Genomic DNA, 27,551 nt, shown 5'->3' with positions numbered 1-27,551 from the left:
TTGTCTCTTTCTTCCTAACTAGAATGTGGACAAGAAGGCTAGACATACAGCAGCCATCTTGTGACCACAAAGCAGCAAGTATAAAAATAAAGGCCAACATACCCAAGATGGTAGAACAGAAAGGTATCAAGAGCCTGGGTCCCTAACTAAAGAGGACACAATTACACTAGCTCTAGACAGTCTACCTCTAGTTTCTTGTTATGAGAAAAACAAACTACAATTTACTTAATCCAATACAGTGGAATTTTTGTTTCTTGTAGCTGAACATACTTCTGACAGAATGGAATCCATTAAGAACCATAAGTAATAAAAACTGAATTAAAAAGATCACCAATAATGTCCACTTCATAAGAGTAAAGGGGCCAAAAACAAATCTAAGTTAATATAAGACAAATTAGGAAAGGAGAATATTTATTACACAAATATTAAAATCTATACATTCTTAGCTGATGATATGTACTTGATTAAGAAGTCTTTTACTTTGGATATATGCATCATTTCCTTCATTGTGGTGTCTCTACTTCTCAGATGTATTAGCCCATTCTCCAAAGTAGCTTCAGTAATCAGAACTGTGAACAGGATACTCATTTCATCATATCTAAGGAACAAGTGGTTAAACAAAATACATAAACACAAATATAAATTGTAAATTCACCATATTACCAGCTTTAATTACTTTAGAATCCAGCCACTTTCCAGAGTCACAATTCAAAAGCAGGGCTTGAGAGTTGGATCAAAAAACACTTTTTTAAAGTTTCTGAACCATATTCGAAGTAAATTTTTCAGAAAGTTTCTCTAACTTATTGTAATAGATGAAAAGTCACCTCAACACATCTGGGGTGAAATTATGGATGAACTTCAGAATAGCCTCAGCCTTTTGGTACTTGTATATAATCCAAGAAAAATTACTCTAGACTAAAGTCTCTTATACTACTATTCTAATAAAGATCTTCTACACAACAAATTATACCAAAATTATGCTTATTGAATATATTACTTAGTATGCTAACTTATAGCTTTTAGTTCAGCAATAACAGTATTTCCACACTGGCATTCTTTCTGCTTACCCAAGATACATGATCTCATTGTTTTCTTTGTAGAACTCCATCAGAAATTATTTATCTGTTTACTTGTTTATTGTCTACTTTGTCCACTAGAATATAAGCCTCATAAGAACAGAAAATTTTTCTTTTGTTTACTGCTGTTATCAAAGTGCATAAAACATAGTAAGTGTAGGGGGCAACTAGGTGGTTCGGTCGGGTGAGCACTGACTCTTGGTTTTGGCTCGGGCCATGACCTCAGGGCCGTGTGACTGAGCCTGCAGCGGGCTCCGCATTCAGTGTGAAGTCTGCTTAGACTGTCTCCCTCTCCCTCCACCTCTTCGTGTGCCTCTGTGTGAGTGTGTGTGTGTGTGTGTGTGTGTGTATGCATGCGTGCGCGCCCTCTCCTTTTCTCTCTCTCTAATAAATAAATAAAATCTTTTTTAAAAAATCCTCTTTAAAAACAACATATTAAGTGTGCTTAATAAATATTTCATTAAAAATATCCTGGGACAATAAAGCCTTTACCATTCAAAAAGACAACTGTACCTTGGTAAGTTCACTCAAAGAATAAGACTCAAAGAATAAGATTTTAGAATTCAGAGGACTGGAGAGTTCAAGAACCACCCCTTTGTTTTACATATAATGAAACCATTAATTGCTTTATCTATAGAAACCTACTTTTTCTCTGACATCATCTGAAAGGTATATTTTAACAAGTTACTAGAGAACTGAAGAGAAAAACATAAAGTTTCTCAACTTTTCACCAAAAGATAGATATTCAACACAAAAAGCTAAAAAGATAACAAACCCAAAGGAGGGAAGAATGGATTACTTAAAAAATGGAATTAATGAAATAGCAGGGGTAAGACCAGAGACAGAAGATCAATCAGATTACTGCAAGAATCCGGCCAAAAGATACTGGTGACTTTAATGTGGGTAGTGCAGTGGGGATGGAGAGAGATGATCTGATACTATTTAGGAGGCAGGCTGACAACATTTAGTGATGAACTGGAGGTGGAGAGTAAGGAAGAGAGGAAGGAGTTAAGGATGATAAATCCAGGTATCAGTCTGGAGGAACTGGGTGAACAGAGGTGCTGATCACTGAAACCAATTTTCTGTCCTTTGTCTGGGATGGAATTATCTTGCATTCAGCCTCAGAATGAACCACAGTGCCAACAAGGAAAAGGCACTCCAATCGTGTTCCCTCAATCCTAATTCAAAAAATGCATCCAATACACATAATTGCATCCCTGATAAAATGATAAACGCAGGTGCACATACTACATGACATTAAGTCTTGAAGTTGCACATAAATATGTGCTCAAATATACCAATGAATATTGGTCCCTGCTGTAGCAATTAGCTAGGGGTATGTGGTTCTATAAACGGGAAAGTTAGGAATAATTTTAAATTGTATTTTATATATATATATATTTATTTACATATATTCAGAAGGATATTTAGAAGAGATTTCTGTTACTCGTAAAGAAATATGGTCAAAAACTCTGAATACATATTTTAGTGACAAGAAAGACAATCTTACCTTGAATAAAGCTGTTCCAATGAGGACTGCACAGTGTCCATATAACCAGGCCACACAGAAATTCCATTTTCTAGTAATTCATTAAATAACCCTTGACAGACCTGAGGAAACAATACAAACAATTCAAGTATGAATGAAGTAAAAGTAGCTAGAATGACTACCCTGTGTTTGTGAAACCACAAATCACTTTTTTCAGTCCTTAACACAGGGCATATATTCTTGTAATTATGTGATAATATTGTTTGCAATTCATACACTGTATATTTATAAATTGCATACGTCCTCTGAAAATGAAGAAATTAAGCACTGCAAAACTATATACTAAATGCAAATCTTCCCTAAGAGAAAATTTTATAACAGATACCAGCATTTTTATCATCATCATTACCCTTCAAAACACTAACAAAACCAAAACAGTCTGTCAGAGAAAACCAGTTAAGTGCAAAGGGCTGTGCGCTCATCTGAGAGCTGGCATCTGAGCCCCAGGGTTACACCACCACAGCAGGAAGAGAAGAGCGAGCCAGTAAAGGAAACAAAGGAGGAGTGGCCAGACAAGTATGAGGAAAATGAGGAGAGTGGTGTTCCTGAAGCCAACTAAAGAAAACGTTTCAAGAAGAGAATGACTGGTTTTAATGGGAATGCTAGACACAAAGCCTGACTGGAAATACAGAATGATGAGTAATATTACATAATAAACTACTATTTTCTTCACAAGCAATGGTGAAGCAAAACAAAGCAAAATTTTAAACACCCTTAACAATCCGGAGCTAAAACTCTAGAGCAGGATTTCTCCCCTTCTGCACTGCTGACTGACGTTCGGCTATTTAGCAGCACCCCTGGCCTCCCTGAGATGCCTACAGCACTCGCCTCCCCACTTGTCACAACCAAAACTGTCTCCAGACAACACCAAATGGCCCAGGAGAGGAGGGCGGCCGTGGTGGGTGAGGGAGGGTATGCCTGGGCTACAGCACTGTTTCTCAAACTTCAGCAAACACTGGAATCCCCTGGAGGGCTTGTCAAACACAGGCTGCTCTGCCTCATTACCAGAGTTTCTGATTCAGCAGCTCTGGGGTGAGGACCAACAATGTGCATTTCTAACAAGTTCCCAGGGAAAGACCAATGGGTGTGAAGGTACTTGACATTCTGGGGATAGGTGAGAATATAAATATTAGTAAGTCTAGGAAGTTAACAGAGAAAAATAAACATCATTGTGAATTTTAGTAAGTTAGTGGTTGACAGCAAAAACATCTGCTCTTCCTGTTGGGAGGTAGAAGAGAAGCAGCTCTGGCCTGAGTAAGGAAATGAGAACCCCCTGCACCATGAGAATACAAACAGGTGCAGCCAATCTGGAGACAATCTCACTGACAATAGTGAAATGAAGGCTATGTGTCCATTTTATCCAGTAATCCCATCCCCATGTGTATAACCAGCAAAAACCCTTGCATAGCCCAGAAAGTTCTGTCCTACTACTGAGGGGAAAAAAAAGTTAAAAACAGAATGAGATTACAACATACTCCCTTTTGGTAAATTACAAACACCCAAGGGACAAAATACTACTATGTTCTGATACATAAACAAACCAAAACAAAACAAGGCCTGCAATTGCAATGACAAAAATTTAGGGAGCAGTTCTTTTTTATCCTTTAAGCAAAACAAAACAAAACAAAACAGCCCCCCAAGGACCTTCTACCTACAAGGGTCTTGGGGAGGCTGCCACAACCCCAGGGGGAAAAGTGGAAATTAAACCACCACCTTCCCTTCCCCTGAATGCACTCTCCCCCCCCTCCCCAGACCTCTCCACAGGAGCCTGAGGAAGAAAGCGGGGTGAATCTTGCTAGTGTCCTAACTCAGGTGCTGGGTGGGTCTGAGTCACCTAGGACCCGGCATGACTGCTGAAGGGGTGTCTGGAAAGAAACTAAAACCCCTCTCGCTTTTCTCAAGAGTGTTTAATTAGACCAGATAGATTAGAAGAACCAAAATAAGGTACAGATCTAGAACATGTGCTTATACCAATAAGTATCAACAGTGTTAGGTTAAAAATGTAAGTGGGCAAGAAATAACTCACTAGACATCTGTACAAATATTTGAATTACCAAAACTATGCATACTCACCTGAAAAAGGCAACTATGACTAAGCACGACTTTAACAGCAAAATCGCTGAACTGTATGCAGCTTCTTTTATATACTATGCTTCAAATTATCTATAATAAACCATAGTATTTATCCACAGCTATTAAATTTTTTAAAAAAGCAAATGAATCAAAATAAAATTTTAAATGGTTAAATTAACTCATTTATTTGAAGTAATGGTTATAATTAAAATCATGACACTAAAACTTATTTAACCCACCTGTCTTAATTCCGCTGTTGGGCCTCTTCCCACATCCAAAGCAACCTTAACAGGGGCTAAACAAGGGTGAAGTTTAAGTACCTAAAGCAATTTAAAGAGAGGGGGGAAAAAGGATAGCACATCTTGTTTAAATCTAACACAAGCACTATCAAACATGCAGCTTCTTAAACAGTAAAAATTTTGTGTGAAGAGGAAGCTAGCTAAGGTCATAAATCATGTAATGATGTATTCAGCTGGCTATATCCAGCTGCTCATTCATTTTGCCACTTAGATGTTCTGCAGAAGTAAGTTCACTTGATACTCTCCTGTTTTCTGACAACTCCATTTTCCCCCAATCCAAATGCCCCTTCCTGGTATCAATGCCTTCGCTACCCAGCCCCAGCCATGGGATTCATCATTTGAACTTTGTCTTGCCAAAACCTACCACTCTTCTTATTCATCCACCCATTCAACAAACATTTGAATAGCTCCTTGGTGCTAGAAATAGTTCTAAGTACTAGGGACTATCCCTCATGGTGGGGATAAAGAGATAATAAAACAAGTAAATAATATACCACCTTCAAGGTGGTAAGTGCTTAAAAAAAGAGGGGGGGGGAGGAGATAGGAAGTGCTGGCCAGGGGTGGGTTGGAGAGGCCTGTTTGCAATTTTAAATAAGGTGGTAAACCTTACGCCAGTTAGAATGGCAAAAACTGACAAGGCAAGAAACAACAATTGTTGGAGAGGATGTGGAGAAAGGGGATCCCTCCTACATTGTTGGTGGGAATGCAAGTTGGTATAGCCACTTTGGAAAACCGTGTAGAGGTCCCTTAAAAAGTTAAAAATTGAGCTACCCTATGACCCAGCAATTGCACTACTGGGTATTTACCCCAAAGATACAGACGTAGTGAAGAGAAGGGCCATTTGCACCCCAATGTTCATAGTAGCATTGTCCACAATAGCTAAATTGTGGAAGGAGCCGAGATGCCCTTCAACAGATGAATGGATTAAGGAGATGTAGTCCATATATACAATGGACTACTGCTCAGCCATCAGAAAGGATGAATACCCAACATTTGCAGCAACATGGACGGGACTGGAGGAGATTATGCTAAGTGAAATAAGTCAAGCAGAGAAAGACAATTATCATATGGTTTCACTCATTTATGGAACATAAGAAATAGCAGGGAGATCGGTAGGAGAAGGAAGGGAAGAATGAAGGGGGGATAAACAGAAGGGGGAATGAACCACGAGAGACTATGGACTCTGCGAAACAAACTGAGGGCTTCAGTTATACGCAAACAATGAATCATGGAACACTACATCAAAAACTAAGGATGTACTGTATGGTGACTAACATAACATAATAAAAAATTATTTTAAAAAATTAAATAAATAAATAAATAAATAAATAAGGTGGTAAGAGGTCTCCTCTCTGATGTGACATTTGAGCATAGACTTAAAGGGTAGTTGTGGATCTTGGAGGAAGAGCATTTCAGACAAAGAGCACAAATGACAGTTCTGAGCTGGAAGCATGACTGACATTTTCTAGAAACAGCAAAGGGGTCTGTGCTGTTGGAGCAGACTGAGTGAGGTGGAGGGTGGAGGAGGAGGTCAAAAGGGGAGGGTTTTGTAAAAACACTTTAGGGGCTGTGCCTTTTCCTCTGAATGAAACGAAGAGCTTAGCTGAGTGTTCTGAGCAGCAGGGCAAAGTAACATATACCTTTTAAAAGGGCCACTCAGTACTAGTTGGAGGGGATGGTGGTGGCTTTGATCAGAGTGGAAGGAGGGCAAGTGATAAGAAATGGTCAGACTCAGGATGTATTTTGAAGACAGAGTCAAGTGGTTTTTGCTGATGGTTTGGATGTGGGGTATAAAAGAAAGGAAGGATCCTCGTTTGCTATATATCCTATCAATCCTAAGCCCTAGAACAGTTCTATAATGTGACTTTCTTTATGGGCATATCAGGCTAAATGAACACTACAAAGTAAATCACTCAGCTATGCAAAGAGATACTACAAACTCATGGTTTCCAAACCCAGTTGAATACTCAGCACGTTGAAAGTTTTGATTTGGGGCAGCTCCCTTTCATATTCAAGGAGAATATGAATACTCTAAATTCTTGCCACTTAAACATCTACTCCTCCACATTTTAAGCTAACAATCCTGCTTCCTAATTCCCTAAGAAAATAGAAGATATGAGGAGAACTTCCTTCAAAGGCTAACCAGTCCTGGTAACCTATTTATATCTTTACCATCTTTTCTCTCCTCCGTGCTTTTTCAAATAACTCCTTTTCAAGACCAATCCCTCCACTGGTGTTCTACACCCTGTCTTAACCTCTCATGTTTCTTCCAAAATCTTGCTCTGTTAGTCATTTATTTTCTTTCCTATAGCTTCAGTCCCTCTTCTCTCTTGATTTTGAGCCCATAAACATGTCCTTGACCCAGGCCTATCGATAGCTCCTGTGATCTAGTGAATAGCCACTTGGAGTCAGACTAGAAGCAAAGAGATCAATACCGTTAAGTCTTGCTAGTCTGACATACTCCTGCTTAACACTCTGATACAAGTGGAAGCCATGAAGGGAAATTTTCAGGGGCTAAGATTCAGAGATTGCTCTCTATCTGTCTGCCAGGATCAAACAGAAATGCCTCTGGGATTACCTAAAAGGAATGCCTGGTTCTATTCTGTGAGAACTTGCTTATTACTCCTGTGGCCAGATTCTAAAAAAATGAAAATGGTAAAATAAGCTGCACTGAAAGAAATTTATTATTCACAGTTTGTGTTAAAAACCAAGCCCACTAACATATGAGGGAAAAACATGTTTTTAGTTTCCCAAGTTTATCTCTAAAATATCAAAAGCACCTTTCTATGAAGATTCTTCTTCCTTGTAAAGGAGTTCTCTGTGAGCTGGAAAGAATCGTAGAGGTAAGCCAGCACACCTCGGTCTAGATTCCCATTAACAGATAAAACATAGGGAACCACATTTTTTCGTCCATCTCGGCCCTTCACAGAAAAGTAGAACAAAAATACAGAATCAGTTAGCAGAGCTCTCTCTTAAAACTAGAGACTTATATTATCAGAACACAAACTTACAAATTCCTTCTACAAAGCATCCACTCCAGGCCAACCCTATGCTAGGCACTGGGACCACAAAAATGGTTATGACATATTCCCCGCTTTTAGGGAGATAGGGTTTAGATCAGTGAGTCTCAACTGGTTATATATTAGAACTGCCTTGAATTTTAAAACATAACGATTTTATGCTTGGACCCCCACTCCCAGGGATTCTGAACTACCTGGATGGGAGTGGGACCTCAGCATCACTATTTTTCCAATGGTCCCTAAGTGAGCATTATAATAAAGAGGATAATATTATAATAAAGTTCAGCAGGGCCCTTAGAGAAAAAAATTGGTATGCTTAGGGATAGGGGTTTGGAGTATAATCTCTGGAAATGTAAAGTTTTTATAATAAGCAAACCTCTTTTATTTTTTATTTTTTTAAAGATTTTATTTATTTATTTAACAGAGATAGAGACAGCCAGCGAGAGAGGAAACACAAGCAGGGGGAGTGGGAGAGGAAGAAGCAGGCTCATAGCAGAGGAGCCTGATGTGGGGCTCGAACCCAGAACGCTGGGATCACGCCCTGAGCCGAAGGCAGACGCTTAACCGCTGTGCCACCCAGGCGCCCCAGCAAACCTCTTTTAAAAACTTGGTTTTGGGTATTTACTTTAAAGCTATATTTAAAAATAAAAAATATACCATAACACATGCTATAAATCAGGGGTTGATCAACAGACTTATTTCCTTTCTTTTAAACTGATAAAGAATCACCGCAAATTTTTTTCAATGTCAATCCTAAAAATTTAAAAGGTTTTGCATATAAACAGTTGTACCTTTATTCTTCTTTTTTTTATTATTATCACAGTCATCTGAACATTCATGTAATTCTCTAATACTTAAAAAAAAAAAAACTTTGTCAATCCTCAACTTCTATAATCCATGATCAAGCACAGTCTTCATTAACACATATGCATTGGCATTTTAAACCCATTTTAATGGCATATGGTCTTATAAAAATTAATGTAAATTTGTCCTCAAAAGGCAGTACTCTTAAAACGAAATCAGAGAGGGAGACAAACCATGAGAGACTCTTAACTATAGGAAACAAACTGAGGGTTGCTGGAGAGGAGATGGGTGGGGGGAATGGTAACTGGGTGATGGGCATTAAGGAGGACACTTGATGTAATGAGCACTGGGTGTTATATGCGACTGATGAGTCACTAATCTCTACCTCCGAAACTAATAATACACTATATGTTAATTAATTGATTTTAAATTTTAAAAAAAGGCAGTACACTTACTGAAATTTGGGATTCTCTACTAACTTTTTAGTTGACATCTTTTACACTTTTATAGAACTGATATTCACTGTAACTCTAGGGCAAGCTTTTGTGGTGCATTTGAATAAAAAAAAGACTAAATCATATTTAAATATTAAGAAGATTTTAATGTTTTTTCTTTTTTTTTTTAAAGATTTTATTTTTAAGTAATCTCTATGCCCAATGTGGGGCTTCGAACTCAGAACCCAGTGATCAATCAAGTCGCACACATGCTCTACGGACTGAGCCAGCCAGGCACCGCTACTGTTTTCTAATTCTTTGAAAATTGGAAATCCAAGGATGCAGAGATATCCAATAGCAACTCTTCTTAGCTAGAATATCTGATTTCTCATACCATCCAGAATGAGTTTCTTTCTATCTTAACTCTGTTTTCAGACTTTACTGATCTGCTTTACCATTCTCTAAAGATCCCTCCAAGAATATATTTAGATGTTAACCGTAAAATTTACTAAAAAAAAAAATACAAAATAGCCTGAGAAGCCTTTCAAAAAAGCATACTAAATGGCAGGAATTCTATTTATTATTTTATAACATGGTCAACTAATGAACAATTTTGAGAACCATGGAAATGGAAGACCAACAATTTAACGGAGAGAAAACTCTGCAAAATAAAGCTTTTCATTGAGATAGTGAAAATTACCATAATAATGAACAAACTAAGAGACTAACAGCCATGACAAAGAGATTGTCTTTAAATTCCTGGTCATGAGATTGGGGCGCCTGGCTGGCTCAGTCTGAAGACCATGAGACTCTTATCTCAGCATCGTGAGTTCAAACCCCACGTTGGGTGTAGATTACTTAAAAAAAAAAAAAAATGAACTTAAAAGAAAATTAAATTGCTAGTCATAAAACTGATTGGTTTTTAATTAAGATAATGATTATTTAACTATAATGACTATGATAACCAAGATAAGTTTCATATGAGAGCTGAGTATCCCAAAATGAAATGTGACGGTGTTGGGGTTATGGGAAAATATTCATAAATAACCTTTTAAATTTTTCATTAGTTATTTATATTTAAAATTAATCTGTTTTCTCTAATTAGATGAGAACCACTATGTTTTAATTATTATATTTTCAAGTTCCAAGTACTTTTTTCACTGATAAGACTGTATTAGTCACCAAATAGCACATAAAATTCCACCTGTGGCCAGTCAGAAAATCTAAACATTCAAATCTGGAACCGCTCAAGAATGGGTCAGCAGAGAAAAGGGCTCAGCCACAATTCTATCCATCCACATGGCTCCTACAACTTTGCATCCACAGGGCACCCTGAAAAATATTCCAGCTATTTACGAAGTGCCCTGTGGGATGCAAAGGCAAAATTCCTTCTCTAAAAAAACTATATCACCTGTTTAAATTTTTGAAAACTATTTTAGGAAGTAAATGAAGCACCTTTTCCCTTTGGCCAGGCCTGAGTTTGGTCAGCTGGCTAGTGCACCCAACCGGGGTTGATCCAGGGCCAAACTTTTGGCCAGTGTGTCTAGTAAAGAAGGGGACACTGAGGTTCAAGGCCAGGCTTTCTAACTTTCCTCCCTCTCCATGTTCTGGTCAGATCACCTAGTGAGGGGGGCTATTAAAGGGAGGGAGCAGCAGCATGTCCATAGTCAAGTTCTCTAACGTCTTTCTTCCTTTTTCCTTCCCCTGGTTCAAATGCTCATCTACAGTGTCTGGTGCCGTGGGACAAGGGGCGTATCACAGCTGATCTTTGCATAAGAATGGCAGGGAGTTTGGTTACATATAAGAAATGAAAAATCAATACACTGAAGATACTGGGAGCCAGGTTTCTCACTGTCAGAGAAGAGAATTATAAATTTGGAAAGAGGTAAAGCTAGAATAAACCCTGTGGCATTAGACTAGAACTTGAAGAACTGGTATGAACTCCTAGTTTTTGATAATAGCTAAATACAGACACAAATACAGAGGTAAGTGTGTAAATATATATGTATGTAATTGCCTCCAAATATTTCCTAGCTGTGTCCACAGAAAGGGCCCAGAAGCAATGATACCCAGTCGCAAGGAGTACACCTAGTAGCCAAATCTCAGATTTTAAATACATTTTCCTCTACTAAGAACTAAGGTTCCCTGGAGAAATGGATGACTCCACAGCTAGACCAAGAAACAAGATGATCCTGACAATTAGTTGCTACAAAAAATAAGAAGTGCTCAGAAAATGATGGGGACATGTCAAAAGGACACTGGCCAAGTCTAGGACAATTTTAGCATCAAAATAAAGAATGCTAGTAACAGATTATAACTCTTTGAGAAAAACAGGAATCTGTAAGCCCATAAAAAGAGAGAGAGGAGGGAAAAGCTCAACTCCACAGTATACTGTTGATAAATTAATCGAAAAGAAATAATGAAGTAATAATAAAATTAATAATAAAAAAGATACCATTTGGCAACCCTCGTAGTAATCACTGATTTGCACAAGAATCACCAATGTATGCTGCAACTGGTAAGTCAAAATGTGGTCAGAAACAGGTTATTCACGTAGTTTTAAAGTGTCTGCCACAAAAGACTTATCAATTACTAATTAATTAAGTACAAAATATTTGTCAACTTTACGTTGGAGAAACCTGGTATCTTAACCAAGAGATATCTTAACCAAGAGATAAAAGTTATCAGCAGTAACAAATACAGTATCATACGCCTTGCGATATGATGCACTGAGAAGAGGGCAGCATCATTTCTATGGTACTCCTAGCAAAAATACACAAATCATGAGGAAACATGACAGAAACTCAAACTGAGGGACATTCTACAAAGTAACTACAAAGGCCTGCATTCTTCAAAAATGTCAAAGTCACGGGCTGCCTGGCTGGCTCAGTCGGTAGAGCAGATGACTCTTGATCTCTAGGCTGAGTTTGAGCCTCACATTGGGTGTAGAATTACTTAAAACTAAAATTAAATGTCAAGGTCATGAAAGACAAGATAAAATGAACTACTCATTTGAAGGAGACTAAAGAGACATGACAATGACATGAAATCCTAAATTGGATACTGGACCTATAAAGGGCATTATTAGGATGATCAGTTGTATCTGAAGGATTACATGGATTGGATGGTAATAATGGATTACTGGTACATTCCTGTTTTTGACAGCTGTGTTGTGGTTACATAGGTGACTGTCCTTGTACTCCAGAAATACATACTGTAGTATTAAGAGGTCATGGAGCCCCATGTCTGCAACCTGTTCTCAAATGGTTTCAGAAATGATCAGTTAGAGAATCTGGGTAAAGGATAGACAGGAGTTCAAGGTAAAACATACGTGTAATTGAGACTCATTTCCAGGACACATGTGTAAAAGTTCACGGTCTCCTAGATTCCACAGGGTCTCTATTGGCTCCTTTCCCCACGGGAAATTGTAATAAAGTTGGTTTCCTTTTCGTCCCTCTTCGTCCTGACAATCGCTGCTGCTGAAGTTAGACGGACTCACAGCAAACTGGAAAAGAAAGTTTGTTTTATTAATTTATGAAACTAAATGTTAAAAAGTAAAGTTGCCTGAGACTTTTATGTGGCAACTGAATGAAACTGGTCAGGTCCCATATAAAAATTATGAAGTTCAGTTAAAGATGAGCAAATGTATTGCTAAAAATACTGTTTTTAGCCTGAAAGAACTACACAGAAAAACTGCTGGAGTGATCTAGCCTTTTTTTGGCCAGTTAATAAGAAGGGAAGGTGACCATAAACTAAGTGAGATGGAGAAGTGTATACTCACCTTTCTTATCCTCTGTGAAGAGTGTGATTCTTATTATTCCACTTAGTTGAGTGGGTGTTTGGGGATTTTAAGAATTGGAGAAAGACAAGACAATGGTGAGCCACAAACACCTACTTCAACTCTTTCCTCTTCAGTGCATACTAAAACTTGATGATAAATCACAGAACCATTTTGACAAAGAGAGAGAGTTCATGGACGGAGGCAGGGAGCAAAGACTGAAGCTGTAAGGGTGTGCAAGGGTCAAACTCTATACCAGCCAGGAATGCCAGGTAAGGGGTCTGAACTCTATCTCAAATGCAAAGGCTTACCGACAAAAGCTTCTGAGCCAGAGAGACATCAACAAATATCCTTACCAAAGTAAACTTTTATATGGAACAATGAAAATCATTACAAAGAGGCTTTTACTTGTACTTATTCATTTATTAGAACTGTCTCTTACAAACATAACATAGCTCCACATCAAATAAAATTTCATTTATTGTAGCGAAGTATTATCTCTGATACACTAAGACACATCACCTATTAATTATTAAATTAAGGGTACCTTTCTCCACCATAGGAGTCGATGACGTAACCAAAAATCAAGCCACTGGCCTGCAGTTCTTGCTGAAGAAAACCAAACCAGTGACGCCTCAGTCTTCTCACCGATTCTTTGGATATCAGAAATATCAGACAGTTACTTACTTGAAGATTATATAATGTATCCCAAAGTGAAAGTAACTGGTTCTTGATTTAATACAAGGCCAAGTTATTTGCCATATTTTTGTACCTTTTAACACCATCAGGTGTCTGCTTAGTATCAGAAACAGGATGAAAACACACTCCAATCTGAGCAAGGCCATAAGGTAACCTCTTGTTTACCAGATCCAGGCAATTAACATAGTGCTCCAAAGCACCTGTCAAAAGAGAAATCTGTCACCATATAAATCTATTCTATAAACCCAAGTCATAAGGGTCAGTTTATAAACAAAGTAAAAATACAATAATGCTAACACAGCAGTACAAGCAGCATGGAACTATTCAGGTAGATCTTACTTGATTACTACTTAGTTCCCCATAACTTTTTAATTTGATTTTCAAATCTACAAGAAAGTTGATAGTACAATACCTGTATACTCTTCAGCTAGATTCACCAGTTGTCAACATTCTGCCACATTTTCTCCTTGTTCACCCCAAAACATTTCAGCATGTGTCTCCTACAATTATTCTCTCTATATATTATACCATAAAATTAATCATAATACCGTAATTTCATATAACATAAGGTCAATATTCTATTTTCTTCAATTGTCACCCCAAATGTCATTTATTGTTGTTCTTTTTATCCCTAATTAATAATGGCTCCTGCTCTGCATTTTGATTAGGTCTCTTTAGTCTCTTTTAATCTGGAACATTTCCCTTTATTCCTCCCTCCTTTTCTAACTTTTAATGACAGTGACTTTTGGCTTGAGTCCAGACCAGTCATACCAGAGATTTGACTGATTGTTTCATTAACTTGGGTAAATCATTTTTAGCAGAAATAAATACTACATAGTTAATGTGTATGTCTTCTTGCATTCTAACAGGAGGAAAATAATATCAAATTATCCCGTATTAATGAAACTAAATTTGATTACCTGGTTAGGTAGTGAATATCCATTCCCCAATAATATCCTGCTCAACAATCTTCCACCCAACATTTTAGAATCCATTGATGATCCTGCTTGAATCAATTATTATACCGGGGATTACAAAATCACAAAATGGTGATTTTTCTGTCTTTCCTTCTACATTTATCACATGGGTTCTGTAAAAAAAGTAAACTTTCTCCACCTCCTTCCCCTACCAGCAGCCTCAACTATTTACTTTTTTGATTAACACTATACATTTTTAATTTTAATGTGTTATGACCCATTACCATTAATATTTAATATTCAGTTTGTCTCAAATTTAGCCAGTGGGAGTATCCTTCAAGTCAGCATCTGCATCCTTTTGACATGACCTAACTAGTCGTCAAATAAGTCTTTGCTTTCTAGTACCATAAAATGTCCCAAACTCACCTTGTACTTTCCCTGCCCCGGACCTGGGATAAGCCATTTCTCCAAGCACTGGTTCACTTTAGAAATCAAAATCTGGGTATTAGGTGTGTTCACTGCTATTGAGTGTCATTACTTCTAGGCCCTTTCAATGAAGAAAGTTAAGAAATAATGTTTTTTTTAAATTATGAGGTCATACTGATATTGCTAATTCAAATTTAATATTGCAAAGTTTATCCTTGTCTTCTTTTATATTTTCATATTTTCACAGTGAAAATTTTGGTTTCCTAATAACATTAATCTATCTATTTGCTTTATTGTATAACATATGAAATAGCTTCAGAATTATAATTCCAACATTTCTATTTGGAATAAATCTAAGTTCAAGATTTCATTGTAGTTCTTTATGGACTTTGATTCTATCCCACTAAATAACAGCATTGTGTTTAAGTCACTTGCGATTTCCACTTCTGGTAATAAATAGATCAGCAAGATAAGAATAGCTGGTCAAGAAACTTTAAAAAAAATCTGCGTAAAGACTGAACTATCAAGGCAGTAAGGACTTGAGGGTCCAAAATATAGAGAGAAGGGAGGAGCAGAGAGGTGAACCCAACGTTTAGTGTTGCTTTTCTAAATCTCAAGTAGCAGAGCTGAGAAGCTTCCTGACATCTTAAGGGACTGGGAAGTACAAAAACTGTAGTTCCTGGCTCCTCAAGGAGGGGGGGCTATGGTAAATACTCCAGCCTTTCACTAGGGACACTTCAAGAGCCACACTGTAGGAGTAGAGATGAAAACCCTGGAGACCAGCCTCCAATAAACTTAATCCCAGATTGTATTAAGAAGATATGCTCCCACTCTATGAGGCGCCTGGGTGTCTCAATCGGTTAAGTGTCTCACTTTGGCTCAGGTCATGCTTTCACGTTCCTGGGATCAGGCCCTGAATCTGGCTCCCTGCTCAGTGGGGAGTCTGCTTCTCCCTCTGCTCCCCCCCCCCCACTGCTTGTGCTCTCTCTTAAATAAATAAAATCTTAAAAAAAAAAAAAAGATATGCTCCCACTCTAGCTGCCTGCCAGAAGCAAAAGTAAATCCTCCCAGGAAGAATAAAACGCCACACAGAAGCTCAATTTATCTCTACAATTTCACAGAATATCAGGAGAAAAGTCCAAATGACCAAAGGCCCAGAGAAAAACAAACACTAGAAACAAATATCTGAGTTATTGGATGCAGACTTTATAAAATGTGATTGTGTTCAAGAAAGCTGATGACAAGATGGGGAAAGGTCTAACATACGCAATTTGTCACAGAACAGAGGAGAATGGGACAATAACAATACCTGGAAATATAATGGCTGAGAATTTTTTAAAACTATTCATAAGCAGAGGCTACCAAAGTAGTTCAGACATGAAATAAAGAGAGCAAGGATCTTGGGAATAGAAGGAAGTGGCAAACTGGGTAATCTAAGCTAAAAACAGTAGTGAACTAAAGGATTCTTCAAATAAGTGGTTTTAAGTTTCCTAAAGGAAAGAAAATGGTAATATCAATGGATGTTTTGATGAATGGACATCTAAGCCAGCTAAGTTTCATTTTCTTTCTTTTTTTTTTTTTTTAAGATTATTTATTTATTTCAGAGAGAGCACGAGCGGGGGGTGGGGGAGGGAGCGTCGGAGGCAGAAGGAGAAGCAGGCTCCTCACTGAGCACGGAACCCAACACAGGGCGCAATCCCAGAACCCCAGGATCACTATCTGAGCCTAAAGCAGATGCTTAACTGACTGAGCCACCCAGGTGCCCTTAAGTTTCATTTTCTAATAGGGAAGAAAAGATTGATTTGTTTTGGACATAGTAACAAGTAGTGATTTAACTTGCCCCAAATAAAGACATCATGGAATAAAGTAGTACAAATCAAAACTGTCAGAAATATTCACCAGTTTGCTTTAGTTTGCTTTAATTATTAAGGAAATCTTTAAAAAGCTATGATGTGGGTACTAACTTTCAGAGAACCATGGACATTGGTCAAATTACTCTGTAGTGCCACTTAATTAAAATAGTAAGGACAGCATTTTGCAAAGACGGGATGCTGTGGCAGCAAGTATGTCCTGTAAAGAACTTGATTTTTTTTTTTCTTCAGAATCTCTGTCATCGTGTTCTATTTGACTTTAAAGGCAAATGACGGGGGCGCCTGGCTGGCTCAGTCAGAGGGGCAGGTGACACTTGATCTCAGGCTCGTGAGTTCAAGCCCCACGTTGAGCGCAGAGATTACAAAAATAAATGAACTTTAAAGGCAAATGGTGCCCCACAATTCCTGGGTATTCACTCAAAAATCAGTTGTAAATCTTGATTAGTCCTATTATTTTTAGTCGACTCAAAAATCACTTAAAGGGCTCTGCAAACAACAGAGTGTAGGTTTTCAGTAGGAAAAATTGGGAGAGGGGGATTTTCTTTTTGCTCTTGAAGAACGAACTCTTGATTAGCCTAGTGTGTGTAAAATAAAAGAGTAACTGTGGAAGTATTTGCCAACATCTTGGTAACGACGAACAAATGATTCACATGATTTAATTTACCCCTAATTCTAGGGCTGCTCAATTGAACTGCAGGGTTGCCCCGTGAAACTGAGAGCGTCCCCTGGTCCTTCAAGCCAGATTCTTTAAGGAACAGTAACTATTCCACAGACCAGTTTTCTCCTTGGTAGAAACACTATCAATTATACCCAACTACTTCAAAAACATGAAAATCAGATAATTTCCTGTCCACGTGAATAAGGGACCAGTTGCAATCGGCGAAATCTAGCAAGTCTGCCTTTCCACCCCATCTATTTTGAAGCATGAAATCGTGAAGCATACCGTGAAGAAGGCTCTCCCGTAGCTTCCCAGAAGTTTTTAGTAAGTTTTCAAGAAATGCTACTAGCTGTTCCTTACTCAGCTCTTTGTCTTGCAAGATTTCGCGTAGAGTTTCTGCTGAAACTAACCTGAAGGCACTGTCCCCAGGCAGCGTAGGGCCAGGCTCATGATGGAGGGCATCTACCGGGAAGACCTGCTCCCTGAACACCACCACCGAGGACCACCATTCTGCTGCCAGGTTCTTCCGCAATTCTATGCCCAAGGGGCCAAAGCCGGGGTGGCACCCGCTCAGAAGAGAATGTCGGCTAAGCTGCCGCTTGCTGCCACTGAAGAAATGCCTTCTCTGACAGATCTCTACCAGCTCCTCGCTCCCCTCACCGGACTCGGGGGCTTCGGTCGGCTCGCTCCCCCGGGGCAGTTCCGCGTGCGACCTCAGGGGCACTCCGAAGGGGCTACTCCCTTCCATCAACGGTTCAGGCTGTCCCCCATCCACTCGACCTCCAAACCCAGACAACAGGCACCTGCAGACTTTCTGGCAGGCCCTGAACGCTGCACCAGAACGCATCGCCCGCGGGAGTTAAACAGCACAGTATCCCATTAACTGGTTGATCGCGGGAAACCGCCACAAACATGAGCCCGGGAGCCAACTGCGCAAACGCGACGGAAGTGACCATGCGCGCGGCCGACCACACCCACGGAAGCGCGTCACCGGGTTGCGGCTGCAGCCGCCACGGGCCTGGCCCAGTTGTTAGGGCAGATGCCGACCCCCTACCGTTTCTCGCCTCCATTTAGACCGGCCCCTCTAGTTGTTAGATCTTTTAGCACCTATAAAGGCCGTTCCCGTCTACTATTCACTATCATGAAGTACTAGGAGTGAGCCTTAATTTTTTGCAAATCACATCAAAATACTTAGGCGTTCCCCGAATCATTTGAATACGCCTTTTCAAATTTAAGTGTTGGCGAAAATAAACCAGTTCCCACTTTTAAAGTCTTAGCCCTTTATGGTGATTTAGAGACCCAGGCCTTAGCCTTAATGCATTGTAAACGCTGCCGCCATGTTGCCTGCCTACAGGAGTGAGTGTGACGGCGGAACGGGGGTGGATTTTACGTAGTGGAACGGAGTTCTCAGCCAGCAGTGCTTGCATCCCCTGGGAACATTTTGAGAGGAAGGAGCCCAGCCATTTTAAACAAGGCGCCCAGGTGAATGTGGAGGCACACTGATAATCTCTAATATAAAGGCAAGTTTTTCTACCAAAGAACCCTTTTACAGGTCCATCAAAACACGATTGTTTTAAGACAGATCCAGGACTAGCAGGCATTTGTGACCTCACAGTTCCATTTTCACTCAGCCCTCAGAATTGCCCAACTAGTGGAAAGTGGCACATCCCTTAGAAGGAAAGCGTTGCTTCCAAAGTCTATGATTCCTATTGCTAGCCTCCCTTAAAGTGATTAGGGTAACCTTGAAAGATTAATGCAGATGAAGAGAACAAGCTACTAGATTCTATTAAACTACCAAGGGGAAGTTTATTAAAGGACAGCTTAGCAGTTGAATTTTAACTGTCATGTTAATTCATCATTACATGTAACATGTTGCAGGACAGGTTCAGAAAAACATTCTATACAAGCACGTGTGCAGAAGTTTGTTTAAAAAAGAAACAAGATTTTTTGCTGGAAAACAATTTTACTTTAAAAATTCTATTTAAAACTCTTAAGTTCTATTAAAAGCTGGGCTCTATTAGTGTGTCTTCCAATCAGGAAACACAATTTAGGGAAGAGGCCTATACACAAATAAATAAAAGCGAGAATGGGGAGAAAAATCACATTTATTAGTTCAGACAACCACAGGCTGGACACAACACACATGCTAAAAAGTGGACTGTCTTAAAACTTACTTCAAAGGTAAATAGGTAAATGTTTTCCACAGCCCCACAATCATTTCAATGTTTACAAATTAAAAGGCCGTTAGACATTAAACAGTAAAATATGTAATAAATACTCCAACCTACCCCAAAAGCTTCTTATAAGTTAAAAGTCATAATGAATTTGACTAACCATGCTATTGAAAACTGTTCAAGTCACTAGAGGCTGAGTCAGTTTTCAATGTATTAGTCCTAAAAATACCACTTCCCCATCCCCTACCCCAAGCAAATTCTAGTTTTACATTTGAGAGATAAGGCATTGACACCAATTAAAGCCTCAGTTTAATAATCAGAATTTAAATGAAGTCTCATGAAGACCTCTCCTCTCCTGACAAAAAGAAACATATATACCAGACTCTCTGGGAAGACATCCAGATCTATTTCTAAGTCATTATTGAGACAAGTTAAGAAAGGTTGGTGAGCCAAAGTTAAATCTGAAACCCCCCCCTCCTCCCCTGACCTTTCTAGCAATAAAAAAACCATGTTGACCTAACAAGATGACTTATACAATAGTTACTGTGCTTTTGGTTATGTTGCCTCCTCTTGGTTAATCATTAATTTCAACAGGATTTTGTTTGAATATGAATAGACCCTTCAGTTGGAGTTCCCTAACTATCATAAAGACATTCATGATTCCCAGTGTAACTACAGGTTAGTGCCAAGAGCCTGAAGACCCTGATCTATATAAATTCAAACTTAGCTCTTGGCCAAAGATCTTAAAAGGTGTAGTCCTTTAGCTTTTGTTCACCATTTTAGTAATTTACAATAGAGCCAAGAGCAAAAATATAAACTACTCTGAAAAAGCAAGTTATTTGGAGCTTTTCAAATGATAAAATTTTTGTAAAGGAATAGTCATCCATGTTGCTCTCACACTAAGCAATTTGAGGGTGGGGCTATGCAGTTGATTATCTATTTTAATCTTACTTCACCATTCTGCTAACAATTAGGCTATTAAATGACTCACCTGATGAGGTACTGACAGAAAGCCTTAATGCAATTTAGCCTACAATTGTAAATTTACTTAATCTCATTTTAATTCTTGTAATATAAATAGATAATTCTAAGGGCCTTCTGATCTCCCCACTTCCCAAACCTCCATTTATAGAAAGGAGCAGTCAATTTAGTTTTTATGGTTAAAAAAAACAGACCATCTAAGCAAAAGTTTTACATGACATTATATATGTAAAATAAAGTACAATTTCCACTTAATTCAGTCTTCAAATATTTTTTATTGGAAGGCCATGCATTGCCTTCATTTATTGTATTTCAAATCACTGTACATTTACTTTTGTGAAAACACTGCCTGCATTTTCTAGTACAAAAAAAACCTAAAAATTGTTTCAGGAATGTAGAGAAATATCCAACTTAAATAGCGAAAAAGTGCACCATAATTACTGCTGCACTGCAGTCATTTCTGCATTTCCCATGTTTCTTAAATAACTATCTTGTCTGGTAACACACAATATAAAGAGCAATTATGAAAAACAGACATTTACATATACTTCTAAAGTCTTATTGAGAATATCCTGTTGGCATTGGATAACCAATCATAGGCGCAGCTGCAGTAGCAGGATATGCATATGCCTGTTGGTTCATACCATTGTGCATATTTGGAACGTTACTTCCGTATTGCTGAGTGCTATCATAACCATTCTGGTAAGTCCCTGTTGGATTACCAGTCCTAAAACTGGTCTGTATACCAGCAGACACAAAATTACTTCCAAAGCTCCCATTGGTGTAATTTGCAGCACTGTAAACACCATTCTGAGTTTTTGCCCCAAAATCTCTCTTAAGCAGACTAGAGTAACCTCTGTCATAATTTTCCCTGTCTCTAAAGGTATTAAATCCACCCCTTTTGCCCGCAGAATATCTGTCCCGACGGTCATCCTTCATGCCTCCTCTACCCCTGGAACGACCTGTCAAGAAGAAAAAAAAAAAAATCGCAAGCTGATTATTTCCATGGCACAAATCATTACTAACACAGAAGGAATTAGGAAGCTCTATTCACTCTACACGTGAAGTATTTTGTTTCATATTGAAGATTTTACTCACCCGCCAATCCCATTTAAAGGATTTGTAGACAATCATGTGACCCCAAATCACCAACATTTCTTAATGAAGGTTGGTCTTACCTGAACCTCTGTCTTCGACCAACTGAAGCAACTTGGGATTAATTGCTTGATTAGCTTCACGAAGCACAGAGATAAGGTCGCTCACTTGCTTTATGTTATTAGGTGTAAAGAAAGTGTATGCTGTGCCTGTTTTGGTACTGCGAGCAGTTCTTCCAATTCGATGAATATAATCCTCTGAGGAGTTAGGGTAGTCATAATTGATGACAAATTTCACATCTTCCACATCTGTAAGGTGTTGCAGTGTGGCAAAATAGCAATGTACAGAGTTTTGCACACCACAACAGCCAGACCAAAAATAAAAAGTTAGACAATTGTATTCCCAAGAAGGTACGGGCTGCAAAAAATACAGTTAAAATGGTTATCCATTCTCTGTAGGAATACCATTGAGGTTGGAAGGGGAGAAAAAAAAAAAAGCACACACCATCTACCTGTCTCATTACCCACCCAATGGATAGAGAGCCTGTCAAAAGGATGTGTATTCTCTAACATATTCCCAAACCAGCAAGTCCCCTTACAGATCATCAAGTGACATCTGAATGCTTCTGCGCAGTAGGGCCACTTAAAGGTTCACAGCAACCTCTTCATGTGCTCATTTTGAGGACCTTTAAACAAAAATGTACATGGTCCTTTGCATTACACACTCATCAGAAGTTCAAAATTCTGGCCACACTGCTTGTCTTGCCAAGACCTTACAACCGCAGCTGCAAGAAAAACATACCTGTCCCCCAAAAGTTGTTTTTATGCACTGTGTCTCGTCTAGGCAAGCGCTTCCAAGAAGCCAGGATTCACTTGAGAATGTGTCTCTCTCTGGCAGGTCTCGACATGACGACTACTGTGTAGGTGAGGGAGGAACTTTCAAAGCACTGCTTTCTTTTCCCACTGACTAAGTGTGAGAAGTTGCTCCTGGCTCTACATCTTATGTGCCAGTACTCACCAATTTGTAAAAGGCTTAGTACCTTTTAAAGCTGCTCTCTCCATTTCAAACTTGAACAAAAATTTCATTGAACATTGAAGTTTGGAAATATTTCTTCAACATTTCAGCAAACTCACTGAAACTCAAAGACCCACAGATCACAGTAAACAGTTTGAAACAATGCTGTACCATGGCAGTCATGCAAAGCATGGGACAGAAGAAATACCACGGCAGTGAACTGTGAGGATAACTTCCATTTTTTTCCCCCGGAGAGAACAGTTTACGGGGCAGAGGTGGTATGTTCTGCCTTTTGAAGATTACTGGCACACTTTCAGCTTTTCACCTCTCTAATCGACTGGAAGCAGCCAGCCGATCACTAGTCCTCCATCCCCCTCGAGTCCTCCGATTGTCATGCCTAGGCCTTGCCACAAAGACTGCACCTTTATATGAAAAAAACTTAGAAAAAATGCAGAGGTTAAAGAAAGCAATAAACTTTCTTTAAAAAAATTATATGGAGATCTTCTGGGAAACCAAGCCATGAATTCGAGTTTTTACTAACCTAGCCCTCTGGAGGCCACATCTGTAGCAATCAGAATAGGAGCTTTTCCATGTTTGAATTCTGTGAAAAAGAAAGGATCATCAATAATCTGAAAACTCCAGGTTTTGAGAAAAAAAATTTTTCATCTGACTAACCATTTAGAACCCAGTCACGCTCCTGTTGACTCTTGTCACCATGGATACCCATGGCAGGCCACCTACATTAAAGAAAAACCGTTATCAGTAGGCTCACATTTGAAACCCAACTGGTTTTAGTCTACTGCCTATCTAGTCACAAATCCCTTTAATGTCACCTGAAGTATGCAGTTTTATTTACACCAGATAATGGTCATTCATGACATTCAAATCCATTACTCTTGATCAGTTTGCCCCTCCCCCTAAACTTAGCTCTCATACACCAGCTTCGATAGAAGCCCACATACCCGTCTCTCCTCATTTTTCTAGTAAGCTCATCACATCTTCTTTTGGTTTCGACAAAAACAATGGTTTTATTCTCCTTCTCACTCATGATCTCTTCCATTAGACGAATAAGTCTTGGGGGAAAAAATTGTGAATTTTAAAAGAAGTCCATGGTTATGGCCACACATTTATAGTCACCGAAGCACTATGTCCAATTTACATAGCTACCAGAAAAAACACCTGCACGAACGCTTGGTCCTTAAGCACGTTTCTTCACCTAAAGAAAGCTCTAAATACAGTGATAACCAATTATGTGAATGAAGGAAAACATTTTTCAGGAAGACTGACAGACTAATTTTAAATGAACACATTCACACTGCACCCAACTGAAAGTCACTTTTAGGATAACCTATGTATGGCGGAATTTTTAGAATTATGACTTCCATAGAAAACTTACTTTTCATCCTTTTCTACATCATGACATACATCCACAATCTGAAGAATGTTGTGGTTTGCACTCAGTTCTAGTGCACCAATGTTTATATGAATGTAGTCTTTCAGGAAATCTTCAGCAAGCTGTCTTACTTCTTTTGGCCAAGTTGCACTCCACATTAGGGTTTGCCTATCAGGCTAAAGAATTTTGGATTAAAAAAAAAACCAATGTATTCTAAGAATAAATTGAAAATGATGTTTGGAAAATAAAACATTTCTAAAGGCACTTACTCTTATCTGATCCACAATCTTCCTTATTTGGGGTTCAAAACCCATATCAAGCATTCTATCTGCTTCATCAAGGACAAGGTAGGTAGTTCTTCTCAGATTGGTTTTCCCACACTCTAAAAAGTCAATCAGTCTTCCAGGTGTTGCAATACAGATTTCCACACCTTCAATTAAACACACAGATGTAACTATGACATCTAGAACTTCCAGCACCCAACAGTGACAAAAAAGTTTTGTTACATGCCTCTCTCCAAATCACGGATCTGTGGTCCCTTGGGAGCACCACCATAGATGCAAGTGGACTTCAATCGACATGCTCTACAGTATTCAGCAGCTACTTGCTGTACCTGTTGGGCCAGTTCCCGAGTTGGTGCCAGCACCAAGCACTAAAGAGAAACGAAAAGTGGAACAGGTTTTAGCAGACTCTTGGATCCTAGTTTTAAACTGACTGGCATTACACGGGCAGGTCACTGATTTTGCTGTTCAATACTGAAGTATCATCAGGGCAGCTTTGTCTCCAACTAAATTAACGTGAGACAACTAACCTCTATATATAACACTACGAGAATTATTTTTTTGGTATGTAGTCTACACAGCAAATCTCTATATTGTACTCCTATGCAAAAATTAAGAAAAAATACAGACATATACTTACAATAGGCCCATCACCTCTCTCTAGGAATGGCTGATGATTGATGTGGACAATAGCAGGCAGCAAATACTATTTGGGGTGGGGAAGCAAACAACAGGAGTTAAATTAAAAGACTTCTGGTTTCTTTATATACTTAATCCATTTTCTCTAGCATATAATCACAGATTAAAACTCAAAAATTCTCCCACACTTACAGACAATGTTTTCCCGGATCCAGTCTGTGCTACTCCAACCATATCCAATCCACTTAAAGCAACGGGCCATCCCTGAGCTTGAATAGCAGTGGGTTCAGTAAAATTCTGTCTTGCAATCACATCCATGACATTTGCTACAATTAGCAACAATTCAGTAAAATTCAGTGAAGCCAAGAAAAAAGGGGGAATAAGAAAAAGGGGCGGGTGGCTCAAAACTGGCACTTACCAGGGAAGTTTGCTTCATAAAAATTCAGAACTGGCTTTGGGCAGTTGTGACCTCTAACCGTAATTTCCTTACTCCTTCTGTATGTCTCCACCTCTTGCTATAAAACAAATTGTAATACTCTAAGTACCATGACATCCTTCACTAATATGCAGTCAGCAGGCCCCTAAATTCATAAACTATCAGTGAACTTTAATGGGGTCATTTAAAACCTATATCCACATATAGAAAACCTACACAGAACGGGATTTAACCACTCTAAGCAAAATAATTAGAAGCCACCTGTTTCCAAAGTACCACCTCTTAACTATGAGAAAGTGTGAATTTCCCTAAATTTGGTCATTTCCCAGACTTCTCTGTTCCTATTTTAACTTATGAGAAGCCATTATTGAGTTACAGCCCAATGAAGCTATGTGAAATTACTCACTGCCGTGCGCCTAGCCAAATCAGGGTGTTCTTGATAAAAATTCTTCTCAAATTTGGGCAGCTCGTCAAGATTCCACTTCTTTTTGACTAGTTTCTCCCCAGGGTTTCCGAACTTCTTTCCAGATAGAGGCCCTGCCCTACTTCCCCCAAATCGAGGTGCACCAAACCTGAAATTAAAACACAAAAGAAGTTACTCATATTTCCAAACGTCTACAAAGAAGTTTATATACAGACTTCTTGTCCCTTGGCACACACTGCAGGTTAACGAATGACTTTTCGAGGTTTAAGGCTTAGCACCGTCCTTAGTGACGGTCATGCTCTCAAACACCACAATTAGCACCATCTCTCACTTCCCGTTGTCCCAAATACACTATTGAATCCAAGTCAACAGCCCGGGATTTATCAGATCGGAAACTGGCTACCTAAACGCCTGAAGTTCAGATTACAAGGACAGACAACAGCTTCTGGCTCCTAGTCTTTCCCGTAAGCTTACGAATTAAATGTCTGGGAGAGAGACAATACAAGGGAGGTGCTTAACAGCAATGTTATTTATCAGCTGTTTTCAAGCAAAGCTGTGGTTTTAAGAAATAATGAGACAGCACCAGCAATGAGAACAGAACAAGGACGGTGGTCTCAGAGACACTTATGCAAGCTATCGAATTGGGGGGATCCGGCGGAAGGGCTCCCGATCAAGATAGCAAAATTATATAACGCAAAGAGAAAGAGGAGGAGGAGCTGGCAACTACCGGGGGAGGAGTCCCGGACCGGGCGGCGTTCCCGCTGGGGCGGCGCTTCCCCCTTTGTCTCGCATTTCTCTCTGCGCCACATTTTCTCGACGCTGCCATTTTGAGCTCCTCCGCCGGGCGGGGTAACAAAGGCGCCGCCGCCATGTCCGACGCCGGCATTTTGTACCCGCGACTCAGCCACATGGCCTATTCCCGCGGTGCCGGCCGCCCTCCTGCCCCCGCCGCATCAGTGGCTTCGGAGGCGACCCCCCCTCGGCTACTAGAGACCTCCCGGGGGCCCTAAAACACCTCCCGAAAAGACGCACCTAAGAGCGGTGACTTCGTTCTCCTGGAAGCGTCGCGCTTTCCTCCCATCGAAATACGCTCCCCTGATTTCTCCCAACAGCTGCTCTATCGTCGGGGGAGGGGGGCTTCGAAGTCCCCTCCCCCGCCAACAAAAGGCGAGCTTAAGGACCGTTAACAGGAAACCATCCCTCTGTCAGTTTTGGACAGGTATCAAAATGGCGCAAACCTTCGGCTGATAAAGCCTAAGAATAGGCTGAGAAACCAAGTTCCCACCGCCCCCGCCCGCCGCCACCTTCATCGGCCTCCCATCCCCCACTGCCGGGCCTGACAAGTCTATTCGCACACTCACCCTCGATCCCGGCCGCGGTCTCGGTCACTCGAATAACCCGACATGGCGTCAATGGTTGCGGTTGGCGGGGAACAAAGTGGAGAGAAAAGGGTGCGACGAGTCGCTGCAGGTGGCTTTGGCGATGGCAAAGCCTTGCGGGGGCGGCAGCA

General features: G+C 39.6%; 2 protein-coding genes across 4 annotated transcripts; both read right to left on the bottom strand.

Annotated features, from left to right (window-relative positions):
* Positions 1–394: 394 nt before the first annotated feature.
* POLG2 (DNA polymerase gamma 2, accessory subunit) lies at positions 395–18,559 on the bottom strand. 3 transcript variants are annotated; one of them, XM_040640390.1, is made up of 9 exons: positions 18,015–18,557; positions 15,076–15,131; positions 13,806–13,932; positions 13,581–13,686; positions 12,587–12,760; positions 7,778–7,918; positions 4,938–5,018; positions 2,587–2,687; positions 395–598 (listed from the first exon to the last, which is right to left on the bottom strand). In XM_040640390.1, the coding sequence occupies exons 1-9, from the start codon at positions 18,449–18,451 to the stop codon at positions 433–435; spliced, it is 1,389 nt and encodes a 462-aa protein (XP_040496324.1). In that variant the 5' UTR covers positions 18,452–18,557; the 3' UTR covers positions 395–432. The 3 variants fall into 3 exon arrangements, with proteins under 3 accessions (XP_040496324.1, XP_008691849.1, XP_008691850.1); XM_008693627.2 differs by lacking the exon at positions 15,076–15,131 and having other exon boundaries at positions 17,890–18,557; XM_008693628.2 differs by lacking the exons at positions 7,778–7,918; positions 15,076–15,131 and having other exon boundaries at positions 17,890–18,559.
* A 2,455-nt stretch (positions 18,560–21,014) lies between these two features.
* DDX5 (DEAD-box helicase 5) lies at positions 21,015–27,551 on the bottom strand. The gene is made up of 13 exons (XM_008693629.2): positions 27,403–27,551; positions 26,024–26,189; positions 25,600–25,696; positions 25,374–25,507; positions 25,183–25,248; positions 24,772–24,913; positions 24,531–24,691; positions 24,265–24,437; positions 23,831–23,941; positions 23,544–23,605; positions 23,410–23,469; positions 21,938–22,162; positions 21,015–21,721 (listed from the first exon to the last, which is right to left on the bottom strand). The coding sequence occupies exons 1-13, from the start codon at positions 27,444–27,446 to the stop codon at positions 21,318–21,320; spliced, it is 1,845 nt and encodes a 614-aa protein (XP_008691851.1). The 5' UTR covers positions 27,447–27,551; the 3' UTR covers positions 21,015–21,317.

This window comes from Ursus maritimus, unplaced genomic scaffold, assembly GCF_017311325.1.
Source record: "Ursus maritimus isolate PB19 unplaced genomic scaffold, ASM1731132v1 scaffold_24, whole genome shotgun sequence".
In the NCBI taxonomy this organism is placed as follows: Eukaryota; Metazoa; Chordata; class Mammalia; order Carnivora; family Ursidae; genus Ursus; species Ursus maritimus.
The sequence above is the reverse complement of the archived record's forward strand: the minus strand, read 5'-3'. Positions and strand labels throughout refer to the sequence as shown.